Source organism: Anabas testudineus, chromosome 10 (assembly GCF_900324465.2).
Source record: "Anabas testudineus chromosome 10, fAnaTes1.2, whole genome shotgun sequence".
In the NCBI taxonomy this organism is placed as follows: domain Eukaryota; kingdom Metazoa; phylum Chordata; class Actinopteri; order Anabantiformes; family Anabantidae; genus Anabas; species Anabas testudineus.
This window is the reverse complement of record NC_046619.1, coordinates 22,316,810-22,333,708: the sequence shown is the minus strand read 5'-3', so window position 1 is coordinate 22,333,708 and position 16,899 is coordinate 22,316,810. Positions and strand designations below refer to the sequence as shown.

The 16,899-nt window shown below is 39.2% G+C and overlaps 3 protein-coding genes across 7 annotated transcripts in view; 2 read left to right on the top strand and 1 right to left on the bottom strand.

Moving 5' to 3' along the window:
• LOC113160293 (rap1 GTPase-activating protein 2-like) overlaps positions 1-2,544 on the top strand; it is a 29,497-nt gene extending 26,953 nt beyond the window's left edge. For all 3 annotated transcript variants that reach the window (XM_026357487.1, XM_026357486.1, XM_026357488.1), the window contains exon 25: positions 296-2,544. The gene's annotated coding sequence lies outside the window, so the exon portion shown is untranslated. The remainder of the gene's footprint in view (positions 1-295) is intronic.
• A 524-nt stretch (positions 2,545-3,068) lies between these two features.
• ncbp3 (nuclear cap binding subunit 3) lies at positions 3,069-10,766 on the top strand. Its single transcript, XM_026357484.1, has 13 exons — positions 3,069-3,300; positions 4,655-4,720; positions 5,544-5,649; positions 5,744-5,869; positions 5,966-6,091; positions 6,171-6,328; positions 6,682-6,790; positions 7,307-7,406; positions 7,531-7,640; positions 7,725-8,055; positions 8,194-8,342; positions 8,425-8,607; positions 8,734-10,766. Exons 1-13 carry the CDS (start codon positions 3,118-3,120, stop codon positions 9,051-9,053), a joined length of 2,067 nt encoding a protein of 688 aa, XP_026213269.1. The 5' UTR covers positions 3,069-3,117; the 3' UTR covers positions 9,054-10,766.
• A 1,058-nt stretch (positions 10,767-11,824) lies between these two features.
• LOC113160317 lies at positions 11,825-13,702 on the bottom strand. Of its 3 annotated transcripts, XM_026357529.1 has the most exons (4): positions 13,515-13,702; positions 13,063-13,349; positions 12,639-12,828; positions 11,825-12,562 (listed from the first exon to the last, which is right to left on the bottom strand). In XM_026357529.1, exons 1-4 carry the CDS (start codon positions 13,621-13,623, stop codon positions 12,504-12,506), a joined length of 645 nt encoding a protein of 214 aa, XP_026213314.1. In that variant the 5' UTR covers positions 13,624-13,702; the 3' UTR covers positions 11,825-12,503. The 3 variants fall into 3 exon arrangements, with proteins under 3 accessions (XP_026213314.1, XP_026213312.1, XP_026213313.1); XM_026357527.1 differs by having other exon boundaries at positions 11,825-12,828; XM_026357528.1 differs by having other exon boundaries at positions 11,825-12,828; positions 13,063-13,345.
• Between the last annotated feature and the right edge of the window lie 3,197 nt (positions 13,703-16,899).

Here is a 16,899-nt window from a genome sequence, read left to right as displayed (position 1 = left end):
CACAAACAAGACTACATGTAGAGACAAAAATAAAGCTGACTTGAATTATTATGTTATATTTATGTTTCATATAAAATAAAATGGAACAAAAATTCAACCACGTCATCTGACGTCTGTCACCTGACAGTGAACCAACACGCTAACGAGCATCAGCTGTGTTTAATCAGTCACAACACATGACAAACTGATTTGAACCCTTATTGTACTAAATCTTACAATAGTCCCAGTCTGGAACCAGTTTTCTTGGTTCAGGAGTTTAATGTAGTTTTTAATCTTTATTATCTGTAATTTCCAGATTAGCAGCAACGAGGACGTTCGGACAAACGGAGGAGGACAACGCAGATGGACTTACCCACACACACACACACACACTGATGCAGGTCCGTCTGTAGATGTGTCACATGAACCTGAATCACCTGAACCCGGTTCTAGCCTGAACCCTAAACCGAGGCTCAAACTGCCCTTTGAATGTGTGAATTGTGGATGAAACTAAAACACACACTGAGGAGAAAAAGGGAAACTCGTCAACATTCCTCCTTCACGTCACGACAGTGAATGAGTGAATCTAATGGTGCAGACACACACGGAGGCCGAGCTGCGTCTCTAAAGACACGATTATATGCAGAGCGACGTTCTGATGTCATTTAAAGGCTCATTCCACCAATCTTGCACATAAGATCAGGGAAGATAAGCCTGATTGTGTTGTCACAGTTACGTCTGTGTTTGTGTCCGACCTTCGTCTGATTTGATATTTAATATTATTTAAATGTGTAATTTAATCACTGAACAACTTACAACTGTGCTGTGTGACAAACAGCACAGAACTGTCAGTAAGAAAAGCTCCTGCTCACAGCTGGTGCAGGTCTGACAGCAGCCAAACAGTCACAACCACCTTTCTCATTCATGTCCCTTAGAGCTGGGTGGTACGCTCCACCGTCCAGCTCCTGTTACCACTCACAGTCTGAGGCCTGGAACTGCTCTATGTGTGCAGAGAACATAAGGACATGCATGATTTAAAGTGAGATCCTTTTTACTTTTTATTGTTTTAAAATCATTTCAAGTCTTGTGTCTTTGTGAATAGTGAATGATGAGGAGCTGCAGCATTCACACGTCCTGCGGCTGTTGTCAAGCCAGAAGCATTTTGCACTTGATCTAAATGGAATTTAACCAAATTTGAAGAAAATCTGCTAAATAAAATGTGTAAACTACGTTGTATGTTATTGGATTGCTATCATTGATCTGTGCCCAGAGGCAGCTACTTTAGATTGACTTGGGACTATTTTCTGATGTTTTGTTGAGTTTGACGTCACAGAAATAGTTTCAGCTGATCAGATAATTATTCAGCAGAGACACTGACGCGTAGCGGGAATCTCAGAAGGTGAATTCAGTTGTGATTAGTGTTCGACACCCATCAGCTGCCGACTGAATCCTTCTCTCACCAGTAGCTGTGTCGCAGACTGATGCTCCGTGGAAAAGAACAGATACTCAGTTTTCAAACCAAACTCCTGAGAAGAAACTGACAAATCTTACGCTTCAACAAGAAAAGTAACTGTGCTGGAGTGTGTGGCTGCATTTTGTCTGATCTGAGGTTGTTGAGCTGCAGAATCTTTCATGTTGAGTTTGGATTTAGGCTGGATCACAGTTTAGTCTCAGTTTACCCTGAACACAAGCTGCACTTTTTACTTTTTGTAAAACTCTACTGTCAGTCAGCAGCGTTCATCATGAATCTACACAAATCAGTCCGTTTGAATGATTTAACAATGTGTTCACTTCGTGCTTCTTATCTCAGTCTGAATTGAGAATTAAGAATTATTGTAATACATAAACTTAAACATTTAATAAAGAGAGAGTCTGGGCCAAAACATTCTTCTTGACTTTCCACTACAATAAAAACACACTTTAATAGTTGCTCTGAGGTTTTAAAAGGAACTCTGAGAAAACACATGTTGATCTGAATCTGACTGACTCACCGACAAATAAACACTGAACATGTGCTTGGATTCGAACGACGTCTGCACGTTTAAACATCACAGATCGTCGCTGTGAGTCGAACCTGGAGCAAGTTTCAGGAACACTGAGAAACCAGAACCCACTGTGAAGACATTTACCTGAACGTCACGTTGATTGTCACGTCTGAGCTGTGTTAAAATCAGAGTTTGTGTGAAAGGCAGGAACGGGAACTCACAGGAAAGAGAAAACAGACTGAAAGTGGACAGACTGGGAGGAAACGTGTATATTTTGTACTAAAATGAAACTCAGCTCTGCGGATACATGAAACATGTAGAGACTGAACAGGGCACTGACAGACATGTCTTTATTGCACTGAAAGCACAAACTCTGTTCCTCTTGTTCTTGTCTGATTCTACGTGTAAATGTCTCTTTCTGTGTTTTTTTTTTTTCCAAAATAAGAGTAATGATTTATTTTGAAAGGAAAAATGTAGCATCACCACAAACATGTCTGTGTTCTTATTCATTGTTCTTCATCATGACAGAAAACTGAAGTGTCTGTGATTCTGACATGAAAATCTTATGTAATAAAGAGCTTTTGAGTCTTTTGCTCTTCGTTTTACTTATTTTCATCAGTCGCAGCACTGTGTCAGGGTGCTCTTAGAGAAACTTCCCGTCTTTTAAAATGAAAATGGACTAATCTACGTCAGGGTGTCTGTCTGTGAGCTGAAGCTCAGAGGAAGCAGGACAATGACCCTAATCATGAAGTGAATCTACTACAGACATGAGGAGATGCCGTTCACCCCAGACGTCCCAAGAACCTGTCTGAGCTGAATCTGTTCTGTGAGGGTCCAAAGTTCCTGCTGGACGTTGTTCAGGTCTGATCACAGCTACAGAAAGAATTTTATTGCTCCAAAGGTGATTTTTTTTGTAAGAATATACTTTCGTAACTATTTTTATTTAAAGCTTAGAGATGAACAAACTTATTTACTTTTTACTAAAAGTTAAAAACGTGACTACTTCCTCCACCACCGGGTGGCGCTAGTGCCCCGGTTTCAGCGTTTCCCAGCACCGCGGCACCGATGAAGAAGAAGCCGGGGCCAGAGAACCAGTACCGGGTCAAAACAGCCGCAGTAGCAGCCGCCGTTGTTCGCAGCTAACGTTAGCGCCATGGCCGCCGTGCGTAGCTTACGGGTGTCGGTGAAATCAGACAGCGGCTCGGACCGCTCGGAATCGGACTCGGATTCCGAGTCGGACCGAGATGCCCGCGAAGCTGAACCGATGGAGGTGGAGGAGGGAGAGCTGGAGGCGGAGGACATCTCCGTTAATCGCTCCCTGAAGGAGCTGCTCCCGGTAAGTGCCCGGAGAAGGCCCCGTCAGACCGGGGACTGGCGTCTCCTGCAGCCGGCGGAATCGCGGGAAGTTCCGGCGTGTGATAACTTGGACTCCCGGCGACCTCTCGGGGAACTCCTTGTTAGCACCGTTACTGTTCCGGGATAACGGTTAATAACGACACACGGTTTTTAACAGGGACTCGTTTTAATTTAGTTTAATCATCATGTTTGTTGAACAGCTGGAGTTTGATTGTTTGTCTTTTTCAGTCACTTGTTGCTGGTAAGTTAGCCAGCTAGCATGTTCACATACTGTTTATATGAGCAGACCAAAGTCCATGTAGAAAACCTCAAATTAAAGGTTTTAACGGCCAACGAACGCAGGAGATGAAGAGTGATTAAAGACATTTGAAGCGTGTGGTATATTAAGAAGTACGGATTAAATTGGCATGTTCATAACCACCAACTGTGGTTTTGTTTTCAATGTTAAGAAGTTTTAATCTAATTGACTCGTTTGATGATCTCTTAATAAGACTTGAATTAGTTAGTAACAAAATAAACGAGATTTGATCAGATGACTGTAATGTTTTGATGAGTTTCACAGTTACTGATGCAAATAGACTTTTAGCAGCAACAGAAAGTGTATTAATTTGCTCTGGGCTATTATGGTTATTATGGTGTCAGTTAGTCTCCATCTTTGTTTTATGAACAAAAAATATGATCAGTATGATTATAGAACAATACAGTGACAGCATCATGTGGTAATTGTTATATACGTGTCTTTCTAATGGATTCAATTAAAATGCAAAATGTCTGTTGTTTGAATAGTAGTTTGACTTTATGTTGTGGGAGGAATCTTCAGGGCCTTTCCAGTTTTATGTCAGACGTAAGATCTTAAAACCACTTTTTATGCACATTATAAAGTTTCAGTACAGCAGCGCCAGGCAGAAAAATGATCTCTGCCATCTTTTTGTCCTCCCCACAGTGCAGCAGGGCGAGCATTAATATTTACACATCAACCAACTAACAGTAAAATGTGTTTAAGGTGCCAGAGTCTGTCTAATGCTTCTGTTTCTTTCTGGACCACAGATTTAGTGTCAGAGTTCCTGCAGGGAGGCCGACCTCTGATGAGCCAACGTTACAGTTTCTCAATGCTGCTTCTAGAGATTATACTAGTGCCAAGAAATGTGACGTCTTCACATTTGAACTGTTTCTTCAGTGTGTTAAGTGTGAAAATTAGAGAGTGAATTTAGCAATATTTGACATAACAGTGTTGCCTTTTTCTGAGTTGGTTGTGAAGTGAGTCTGTTACGTCAAATTAAAACCAGACAGATGTTATTGCTAATGTGTCTGTGCTGCTGGATTTTGTTTTGCAGGATACGAGTCGGAGGTATGAGAATAAGGCCGGAGCCTTCATCACTGGGATTGATGTCAACTCAAAGGTACGACGCTGGCAAATATACACAGGCATCAGTCCGCCTTTATTCACTACAGTAGGTGTCTGGACAAATAACTGGATGTCTGGATATTTTCTGGCTTTTTGATGCTTTTGGCAAAATGTGAAACCTGCAGCTCACTAACACAGTTTTACAACACCAGTTGTTGGACTGTAATATTTATAGAGACACCTTGAGAATGTTAGGGAAACTCATGCATTTTTATCTAGGTACTAGTTTTACTTGTGGTGCAGTGACCAGTGCACGCTGCTAACACTGTCCGTGCCCCAGTGAAGAAGTGGACACAGTGTTCTTTAGTTTTTAGTTTGTTTTTGTTTGTTTGTTTGTTTTTGCAAACTGAGCTACATAGTCGATAATGATAGCTTGCACATCATTAAAACACCAGTGAAGATTTAATTTACGTGATGAAGCAATAACAAGCTTGTTGGAAGGCCGAGCTCACACTGGACGAGTTGGAGAAAGTTGGTTCTGAACAACAGAGCTTTTTAGAGATAATAAAACTGTTTAGAGGAAGTTCTGACCTTGACACCTGCAGGTTTAATGACAAGGTCATTAACCCCCCCCCCCCCCCGTTTCTGTCATTGTTTTAATGATGTAGGAGGAAGAGGTGCAGCTTTAATGATTCAGAGAACTAATTCAACTGTGATACATTTGTCTTCAAAGCGGATAATTTCTTGCTGGTTTAATGCAGGTGTTGTGACTGTTACAGACCTCCACTTCACACACAAAACCACAAACGGCTGCGATGCTGTGGAAAGCTGAAGCGCTGCAGAAAATCGTGTGTTAACTACGCTTGTGTGTTTATCAGGAGGCGATTGAGAAAAAAGAGAAGCGAGCGAGACGTTTCCATTTCCGTGGTGAGGAGAGCGTCGGCCAAAGGAACGTTTTCCTGGATAAAGACTCAATGAAGAAAAGTATGAGACCTGACACAGGCGAGAAAATCAGTGTTGTTTTTTACTGTGTGTTTTCTGAACCTGTTGTCGTCTTTTCTTCTTCTGTGGTGTTCAGCTATTCCAAGACTGCGCATGGAGGCGATCCACGTGACGGGCGTGGACGACATGAGCACTCAGGACGTCTTTGGATATTTTAAGGAATATCCTCCAGCTCACATCGAGTGGATTGATGACACTTCCTGTGAGTACAACACACACACACACACACACACACACACACACACTTTCAGTAATCGAATCAAAATTAAAATGTAATAAAAACCTGATCATATAACAGGTAACGTGGTTTGGCTCGATGACGACACATCCATCCGAGCCCTTGTCAACACCAGCCGGATGCCCGACCCTGAGGCTGTTGCCACGGAAACGGAGAGCACCACCCAGCCGGATGAACAGAACAAAGGTCAGTCTGTGGACAACCCACCAAGCGGGTTTTTAAAGGTGGAAATAAATTTCTGACATGCGTGATGTTTACACAACAGGTCATCTGGATCAGAGGTCAGACGATGAGGATGATGAAGAGGAGGAGGGCGAAGTGGACGAGTATGAGGAGGAAACTGTGAAGAAGACCAGTGAGGAGATCGAGGGGAAAGACAGTGATGGCGAGGTGGAGCCGAAAAGGAAGGTGGAGGCTGTTCAGGTAGAGCAGAGTTCACAAAAAGAACAGAAACCAAGACATGAACGGCTCCTCGTCAGGACCTAGATCATGAAATGTCTCAATGATACATTAGTGGCCAAATTATTTCTTATTTAGGGTTGAAATTTTACTCTGAGGCTCCATTTACACAGTATTGTATCATCTTCAAATTAAAAAAGTGCAAATACACATTATTATCACTTTATCACCATTAACTTCATGGTTGATTAGAAATATATTGTCCATTTATTATGTGACTTGTTCTGCTGGTAATGAGTTCCTTTTTTTTTTTTTTAATTTCTAACTTTTTAAATTAGATTCTGAAGTTGTGTTGTTGAAAGTTTTCTGTTTCTCAGATTGACGACCTGTCGCGGGCGGAGAGAGAGTCTCTGCTGAGAAACGACCTGCGTCCGGCCATCAGACCCTTCAAAGGAAACAAACTCATGCTGCGCTTCGCCACACAAGGTCACACACACACACACACACACACACACACACACACACACACACACACACACACACACACACAAATGTTGCTTCAGGGACGTTTCTACCATCACAGGATCTCAGTATCAGACTAAAAGATAACACGATGTATGACAAACACCCTAAAATCATAAGTTACACCACTGTCGATTTCACTAACAAACTTGTTACAGACGGGGAGACTCTCTATGCACCTCTACAACCTCTGCTGTAACCATGACACAATAGTCAGGACAGAACCTGAGATATGAACTGAACCATGAGATAATTGGAGAACTGATTACAACACATGGACGGCAGAGGGAAGTGACTAATAATAATTACACATGGAACACGGACTGTAACGTAGCCGACCACCTTCTTCTTCTGCTGCTGGTTCGTTAAGAGTCTTTTAGAGTGTCTGGTCCTCACCATATACACATCACACCTCTTCTTCACCGTGGGATACAATCTCATGTGTAATGTCAGCTACATTTAAGTTTCTGTGTTTTACAGATGATAAGAAGGAGCTGGGAGCAGCTCGGCGCAGCAGATACTACATGAAGTATGGGAACCCAAACTACGGAGGCATGAAGGGAATCCTCAGCAACTCCTGGTGAGTCAAGTCTGTGTCTGAGCTGTTAGATCAGACTGTAACATGATTCCCTCTCCAGTTTTAATTTTGAAGTTGGATTAGATTAATTATAAAATTGTGTGTGTGTGTGTGTGTGTGTGTTCAGGAAGAGGAGGTACCACAACCGGCGAATACAGCGCGACGTCATCAAGAGCAAGAAGCCTCTGATTGGAGACAGCATGGGACACACGCCCCCCTACACACACCGACACTCGGGTAACAACAGGCTGCAGTTGGCTCGTATCGGTGACGTGACGCTGCTGCCTCCACACACTGAATCCTGCTCTTCTCTCCCCTCAGCTGACCTGGTCAACCTGCCGGAGGAACCCATCAAGGAGGAAGAGGAGGAGGAGGAGGAGGAAGAGGACGGCGACGAGGACATGGACTCGGACGACAGGGTGGTGGAGTACAGAGAGAGGGGCGACAGGGAGCGAGGTGAGCGGGGTGGTGGCTCACGGTCGCTGGGGCCAGGGCTTCGCAGTCGAGTGGAGCGCTCTCCGTCCCCCTGGTCAGAGTTGGACGAGATGGACTATGACCTGGAGCTGAAGATGATCTCCACCCCGTCGCCAAAGAAGAGCAAGAAGATGACAATGTACGCAGACGAGCTGGATACTCACCTGAAGAGCATCAGGTCAGGGCCGCCGCTGTAAACCTTAGAAAAAACTGAAGGAGGTTAGGTTTTGGAAATGTAAACTTCCTGCTCCGTCCAGCTTCAAGCTGAACCTGCAGAAACTCTTCATTTTGATCTTGTTGTCTGTCTTGTGAGCAGGAACCGGATCGGGGGGTCAGGATCACAGAGCGGGACCAAATCCTCGTCGCCCACAAAGGTGACAGACGTGCGGCAGCTGCTGGAGGAGAAAAGACAGGGGCTCTCTCAGCACAGACAGCCCTCCCCTGTGGCCAGCAGCGGGAAAACAGGTGAAGTTGACGTCAGTCTAGGATGATTCCACCTGCTGCTGCACGACTAGTTAACGCTGCGACTGTGTTTGTTTGTTTCTAGACGTACGGCAGCGGCTCGGAAAGAGGCGCTACTCTCCAGACAGACGACGCTCCCCCTCCCCCGTCTCCCCCAGAGACAAGGCTCCAGCCAGAGAACCAGTCAGAGACGTGCATCGCAGGTTGGGGGTGCCCAGTCAAGACAACAGAGGCCTCTACTCCAACCCATCCAAAGACAGAAAGACAGGTAAGAGTGAGACACCTGCTGCATGGTGCTCCTTTCCCCTTTTTGATTTTTCCCTATGTAACACGAAATGCTGAGGAGCTGAGACTGAAACTGCGACTATCATTATTAACCCCGTCCTGTCTGCAGGCGGCCTGTGGAGCCGACTCGGCTCCACCGATGATGACAACAGTAGCAGTGCAGGACGTCATGACCGCAGATCGAGCAGCCAATCGTCTGGTTTGTTCTTATCCTCGTCAGGGCGGAACGAGAGGAGACGAGGTGAAGGAGAGGAGGAGGAAGAAGAGGGGGAAGAGGAAGACGACTCGACGCTGCAGAGGATGTGGGGTGCCATGATCAAACAGAAACAAGAGCGTCTGTCCCACAAGATGAAGAAGAGCCGGCTGGACAACCTGCCATCGCTGCAGATTGAGATCAGCCGCGACAGCAGCGACGACTCGGACGCCTGAAACTGAACCGGAGGGAACGAGCCTGCGTTTATTTGCCCCCTCCTAAACCTCACATCACTCTTTTCTCCAAGTACTAAGACAGAGGACATGAAGCAGACTGCACATCTGAGGCCAGTGTGGCTGATTTAGACAGGACCCATTGCAGTTCATGGATGGATTACTGCTCGGGCCTGCTGGGTACAGGACAGCCGTCCACAGGGTCAGGGGCCACTGCTGCTGCTTCCTGATGGTCTTTGGCTCTAAATCTTTAAAAATTCTGTATCTTGCACCAAATGTTATCTTTTATTTTACACTTTCTTTCATTCCAAACACATTCATTATAATTTTCTGACAGTTCTATCAGCTGTCCTTAATTAATGCTAAATCTGTGAATTAAATTCTTCCCATTGTTAAACTGTTATAAAGCTGATCAGCTTTGAGTAAATAGCTCACAAAAACATGTCATGTCAGATTTAGTGTCTATATCTGTGTCAAATACAGACGTAACATTGTCAGATCAGATTCTGTATCAGCAGATACTTACTATATTAAAGGACAGACCAGGACTTTGGCCTGTAGTGTTGTTGTAATGCCTACATTTGATACAGCAGCACATAATATGTGGCTTCTTCTCTTGAGCTACAGTTTCAGTCAACAGCAGCACCTGACAGTTCGGGTCCATGTGCAAAACAGCCCCACACAGACTGCCGGACCCCAGAATACAGTGTTCAGTTTGTAATTCTGTCCATTGATTATTGTAGCTGTTCAAATCCTACATTTGTTACAGTGGAGTCAAGAACAGGTGTTGTTATAATAAAGACTGTTTGTAGTTATTTTATGTCTCTTTCGGTCTTTAGGTTTGGTCCTGTGTCAGAGAAGTTGTTTGTCTGTACCCAGGGGCCCGCTGTTTCCTAATCCAGCTATTCTCCTGTTGATATATCAAATATCTGTCCTGATATTTAACAGCCAGAAAGAAGCTGCTGTCATCAGTAAATCATTCCTACAACAATGCAGAGATGCTGGACACTGAACGCTGGAGGTTTAGTTTTGTAACTGAGGATTTTCCCCCCCCCGAGACTGTGATGTCCTCTGAGAACTGAACCCTCAGTCCTGCTGGTCTCATTGACGCCTGCCTGGGGAACATTACTCCCCAACACTTGGAGCTTTCCATTGTCCGATTACAGCTCAACTTCAATTTTATCACCATCATGTTCGATCCTAGTACAAAACTTTGTTGAAAATAGTGAGTTTTAACGTTTTACTGGAGCCATTCAGCCTCAGCAGAGCAAGGATGATGTCGATGTCGTCTTCCTTGTGGACAGAGAGCGAAGGTCTAACAGAAAAGACAGAAGAGGATCAATTAAAGCTATTAAGCTGTAAAAGTGATGAGAATAATTTAAATGTCACTCCACCTACTGTTTCCAGATTTTTTGATGTGTCACTTTGTGTTGTTCCTCTCAAAGCTGAAAGAAATGATGAACTCTGATGTACAGAGACAAGAAGGACAGCAAAGCAAAGCAAAACGAGTGACTGTCGAGTCTGAGGATTATTTCCTGATGGTAAATATACTAAACGCTGTATTGTACATCATGCAGAATGAGTCCAGTTACAAGGTTTCTGTTTGGTTTTTTTAATCTAATGTTTAACAGCTGTCATCAAATCAGGTGACATCAAATCATACTGCTGGTTTTAAGTTGAAATACAAATTAAAATGGTGGCTGATGTTTTATTTTACAGATCTGCAGTTTCTCATCATTTCCTGAGTTTTACTAGAACTATTGTGGTGTTAATTACAGTGACACCATTTTTAAATCGACACCCCAGTTATTGCAAAGTTGTTTTAGTACAAAAGTACAAAAAGTGCATTAATTAATGTGAATTAATCCAAAATGTGACATTTGTCCTCAGTTTATAAGACAAAGACACCAAACATTTAGTGGCTGCAGCAGCGGTGCGCTCAGAACCTCTTCATAGCGCGCCCGGATGGGGCCAGTGAAAATCCTATGGTGGCACATGAAATCGTTCACCCCCACCCCCACAGCAAGGAAAAACTTGTTTAAAGGAAGGGAATAATTAATGCAGTAAGAAAATAATAATACAATGACAGTGGCAAGAAAAAGTATGTCAACCTTTTGGAATTTCATGGTTTTCTCCATGAATAATAGTAATTGATAAAATGTGAAATAATCTTCCTCTAAGTCGAGAATATTAACAAATATGATGTGCCTAAAATAATACAAAGAAATTCTGATCTTTCATGTCTTTATTGAGAACAACCATAAATAGTGCTAGTGAACAAAGTATGTAGATTATTGTAAATTAATTACTGGTTGACCCCCCCCCCCCCATAAACAGACCTGCTCATTGTTCAGTTCAATTAATATGCAGATCAATAATCCGCATATTACAGTGAACCAACTATCCCCGTATCATAAATATAGTTCTGGCATTTGCAACAAGCGTAGCTGCTGTAAAATTAGTGACTTAAACCTTCAAACCCATTCCTGCATTAAGAGGCACGGATACCCCGATCCAACATGGCGGCCGACGTGACGCATCGGCACCAGTCAACAGAATCTACGTTTACAGTTTTTCTCAGTTGCTTTAGTACAATTCTCAGATCAGAACTGAAGTTTGCAAATATGTGTGTGCATTTCTCAAAACAATTTGTACAAACAGCAAAACACTATGGATTTCTTGCAAAAGCCTGTAACTTGCTCAAAATCTTTAGTTCATCTCTCAAAACTAAGTCTTTATGTCACTGAACATGTCAGTGACATCAGAATGTCAAGTCCTTGTGTCATTGTCTACGAACAAGACAGTCAAATGACTTAGTCATGTTGTCAATATAACTGTACTTTAGAGGGAGGTTCTGATGTAAACTAGGGCTAAAGTTTTGATGACAATTATTGTAAAATGTAAGTTACACCTTTTTGTTTGATTGCAAGAGACTGGACAAGATTCACATTTACACTTTTATTGTTTATATTGTAATTTGTTGACAGACCATGTCATACCAACATAGAAAAAACCCACTGCAAACAGTAACACAAAGGGAAAATAAAGACAGGACAATATTCTGTACAACAGTACAGGCAGTGCAGTAGGAATTGGTGTGGTCTTCCTACACCTCTTGTCGTTCCTGTATGTTAGGCCACAAATTCTCATCCACATCACAGCGAATATCCTCTCTTGCAATGCAGCGTGGAAAGAATCTTTTAGAGTGTCTTATCCAGCCTCTGCAGGCGTCTGCTGTGATGTCATCACACGCTGCATCCATGGCAGCCAGGAGGGTCATTTGTGTATGTGGCTGGCGATCATAAACTTTCCATCTCCATGCTGAGAAAAATTCCTCAATAGGGTTAAGGAATGGAGAGTAGGGTGAAATGAACTCCATCCGCATCCTGTTTTGGGCTGCAAACCATTGCCTGATGATGTTGGAGTGATGAAAACTCACATTGTCCCAAACTTTCACATACGTTGGCAGGTGATCTCCACTCTGACCCCTCTCTTCTTCAGGGATGAGATCTCTGTAGAGAGTTTCTAGAAAGGTTATAAGATGTTCTGTGTTGTATGGACCTATTATGGGAATATGAGTAAGCACACCATTGATCACCACGTCACAGATGGCAGCACCGGTGGTTATGTTCCCGCCCCGTTGGCCTGGCACATCAACTGTAGCCCTGTGGCCGATGATATTTCGGCCACGCCTTCTGCATTTTGTTAGGTTGAAGCCAGCCTCATCCATGTAGATGAAGCTGTGCGGCTGTTCACTTGCTTCCAGTTCCATCATACGCTATATACAGAAGACACAAAATGAGTTTTATGAATTACAAGAATTTTCATTTTGGCCAAGATAGAGTTACATCAAATGTATAAATCACATATTGCATTACTTTTCTACAGCCATAGCAAATGTGTAAAGATTTGTGTAATGTGTAAAAACACACTTACTGTAATGTATATCGCCGTTTGATATACATAGTGTTTACTGTGCAGTACAGTTGCTGCATGTCCATGCATGTTTTACCTGTACATACTGGTAGCGTAGTTCCATCACTCTTTCACCATTTCTTTCAAATGGAACAGTGTAAAGCTGCTTCATTTTCATCTGGTGTCCTTTCAGCACTCTGTCAATGGTTGAGATGCTGACTGTTTGGACATTTGCAAATATGTTGTTGTCCTCTATAGTGGTACTCTTTATCTCCCTTAGTCTTATCGCATTGTTTTCTACAACCATGGTGCAAGTAGCCTCCTCCTGTTGAGCAGTGAAAAGGGGCCCTCTGCCGCCCCTGTGAAGTTGTCTTGCAGTCCTATGTGGAAAAGATACAGTAATGCAAAACACAGAATTCAGGAAGATAAAATGTCACTGTATAAAATGTAGGCCTACTTACTGAATATTGCAAAAAGCTTTACATATTGTAAAAATACTGTAATATTGTATGAAGCATTCCAGAACAGTTCATATTTTAGATTACATACCTGTTCTCTCGACGAAAGGTCTGAATGATTGAGGACACAGTTGTTCTCCCAACATTTGACTGCACCCTTCTACCAGCCTCAGCCATTGTGAGCCCATGGTTGACAACATGGTCTACAAGTGTGGCTCTTATCTCATCAGGAACACGTACATGTCTTCGGCCTCTTCCTCGGTTTTGCCCCCTAACTCCTCCACCTACGCAGCCTCACTCCTCTTCCTCTTCTTCTTCTCTCTGGCTGTTGACCCCGTCCAATTCCTTGTTCTTCCATTGTCAGACATAGAACATTGTGTTGTGCTTCAGCCATATACAGTATATACTTGCCCATTGATTGTCAATGAGATGCACCTTTGTTAGAGGAAGTCAAGTCACCTGAGAGCAATTTACCAATTCAGGACATGTTTAGAAAAAAACATATAACGGAGATGTATAGAAATATGTTTGTCACATTATGACAACTTGGTCAACCATTTTGCAGTCAATGACTTATACGATGAACTAATGACTAGGTGTTTTGAGGAGTAAGACTATTGCACAGTGAACTATATAATACATTTTGATCAACATGACATAAACAATTGATAATGTAGCAAAGAGCAGAGAATTGTACATAATCATTTACATGGATGTACCAAAGCAATTGCAACTTGTTCAAAGAAGTGAGAAACTGCTTATATGATGTGCACAAGTGACATCATGATGTGAAGATTGAACAAATGGTTTTGAGAATTTCATTCTGATCTGAGAATTGTACTAAAGCGACTGAGAAAAACTGTAACAGGCTAGCTAGCTGCTCGCGTTACCCTGCCGCCGTGTTTGTAGCAGGCAGAGAGAAGGTTCTGGTAACGAAGAAGCTGGAGAGAAAATTAGAGTCAAACATTCTGAGACGACCGAGGTAACGAATAAAGGTTAAATTTCTTTTTATTGTTCTTTTCAATTTAATTAAACTTACGGCGGCTTTGTTTTTTCTTCAGCTGTTACTGCTGACTTTTCGGCTCACTGCGCCTTTTGGTGCATTACCGCCCCCACAGGTGGAATTGCCGATCCTCTTTGTGAGTGGGAAGAGGCCTGGGGGGTCGGGTGGGTAATATAGATAGATAAATAAATAAATAGATGATATTGCCGATCCTACTTGATGAGTATAAGAGAACCTAGATAATAGTAGCGGATGGGTAATATAGATAGATAAATAAATAAATAGATAAATAAATAAATAGATAAATAAATAAATAGATAGATAAATAAATAAATAGATAAATAAATAGATAAATAGATAAATAAATAGATAAATAGATAGATAAATAAATAGATAAATAAATAGATAAATAAATAAATAGATAGATAAATAGATAAATAGATAGATAAATAGATAAATAAATAGATAAATAAATAAATAGATAGATAAATAAATAAATAGATAGATAGATAAATAGATAGTAAATAAATAATAGATAATCTATAATAGATAAAGGGGGATTTTTTTTTTAAAAAACCAAAAATCGGGGGGGGGATAGATAAATAAATAATAATAGTAATAAATAGATAGTATAAATAGATTAAATCGATAAATAGATACTAGATAAATAGATAGCGAAATAGATAAATTAGATAGATAAATAAGATAAATAATAGATAAAATAGATTAGATAAATAGATAAATATATAGATAAATAGATAGATAAATATAACTAGCATAAATAGATACATAAATAGATAAAATAGATAAATAGATGATAATTAAATAGATAAATAGATAGATAAATACAAATACATAGATAGATAATAGATAAATAGATGATAAATAGCTAAATAGATAAATAGATTAAATAAATAACTAGATACATAGAATAGATAGATATAGTAGATAATATAAATAGATAAATAGATGATAATAACAGATAAATATAGATAAATAAATAAATAGATAGATAACTAGATAACTAGATAGATAATCGATAAATAAATAAAATAGATAAATAAATAGATAATAGATAAATAGATAGATAAATAGATAAATAAATAAATAGATAGATAAATAGATAAATAGATAGATAAATAGATAGATAAATAGATAAATAGATAAATAAATAAATAGATAAATAGATAGATAGATGAATAGATAAATAGATAGATAGATGAATAGATAAATAGATAGATAAATAAATAAATGATATAAATAGATACATAGATAGATAAATAGATAATAAATAATAGATTAAATAGATAGATAGATAAAATAGATAAATAGATAGATAAATAAATAATAGATAGTAAATAAATAAAATAGAAGTAAATTAGATAGCTAGATAAAAATAAATAGATAAATAGATAGATAGATAAATAGATAAATAAATAGATAAATAGATAGATAAATAAATAAATAGATAGATAAATAGATAAATAAATAAATAGATAAATAGATAAAAAGATAGATAAATAGATAGATAAATAGATAAATAGTAGAAAATATAATCGATAGATAAATAGATAAATAAATAAATCAGATAAATAGATAAAAAAGATAGCTAAATAAAGATAAATTAGATAAATAAAATAGATAAATAATAAGATAAATAGATAGAAAATACAGATAAATATAATAATAGAAATAGATAGATAATAGATAAATAAATAAATCGATAATAGATAGATCAAATAGATAAATAGTAAATAAATAAATAATAGATCATAGATAGATAGTAAATAGATAAATAGATAGATAATAGAACTAAATAATAGATAAATAGATAAATAGATAGATAACTAGATAGATAAAAAAATAGTAAATAGTAAAGATAGATAGATAAATTAGATATAATAGATAGATAACTAGATAAATAGATAGATAGCTAGATAGATAAATAGATAAAAAAATTAGATAAATTAAATAGATAAATAGATAGATAAATAGATAAATAGATATAGATAAATAGATAATAGATAGATTAATAGATATTAAATAGATCATATAGTAAATCTAGATATAGATAAATAGATAGATAATAAATAGATAAATCGATAAATAATAAATAGATAAATAATAGATAAATCATAGATAAATAGCATAAATAGATTAGATAAATAGATCAAAGATAAAATAATAGATAGATAAAAATAAATAGATAGATAAATAAATAAATAGTAGTAATAAATAAATAGATAGATAAATAAATAAATAGATGATAAATAATAAAATAGATAGATTAAATAGATAAAATTAGATAGATAACTAGATAAATAGATAGAATAATAGATAAATAGATAGATAAATAGTATAGTAAATAAATAGATAAATAGATAAATAAATAAATAGATAAATAAATAGATAAATAGATAGATAAATAGATAAATAGATAGATAAATAGATAAATAGATAAATAAATAGATAG

Bases quoted from the DNA above. Each gene is read 5' to 3' on its own strand.
- LOC113160317 (XM_026357527.1), bottom strand. From the start codon at position 13,623: ATGTTGTCAACCATGGGCTCACAATGGCTGAGGCTGGTAGAAGGGTGC. The intron at 13,350-13,514 runs GTATGTAATCTA...TATCTTTTCCAC, and splicing joins ACCTTTCGTCGAGAGAACAG to ATAGGACTGCAAGACAACTT. The intron at 12,829-13,062 runs GTAAAACATGCA...TTCTGTATATAG, and splicing joins TACGCTACCAGTATGTACAG to CGTATGATGGAACTGGAAGC.
- ncbp3 (XM_026357484.1), top strand. From the start codon at position 3,118: ATGGCCGCCGTGCGTAGCTTACGGGTGTCGGTGAAATCAGACAGCGGC. The intron at 7,641-7,724 runs GTAACAACAGGC...CTCTCCCCTCAG, and splicing joins CTACACACACCGACACTCGG to CTGACCTGGTCAACCTGCCG. The intron at 8,343-8,424 runs GTGAAGTTGACG...GTTTGTTTCTAG, and splicing joins GGCCAGCAGCGGGAAAACAG to ACGTACGGCAGCGGCTCGGA.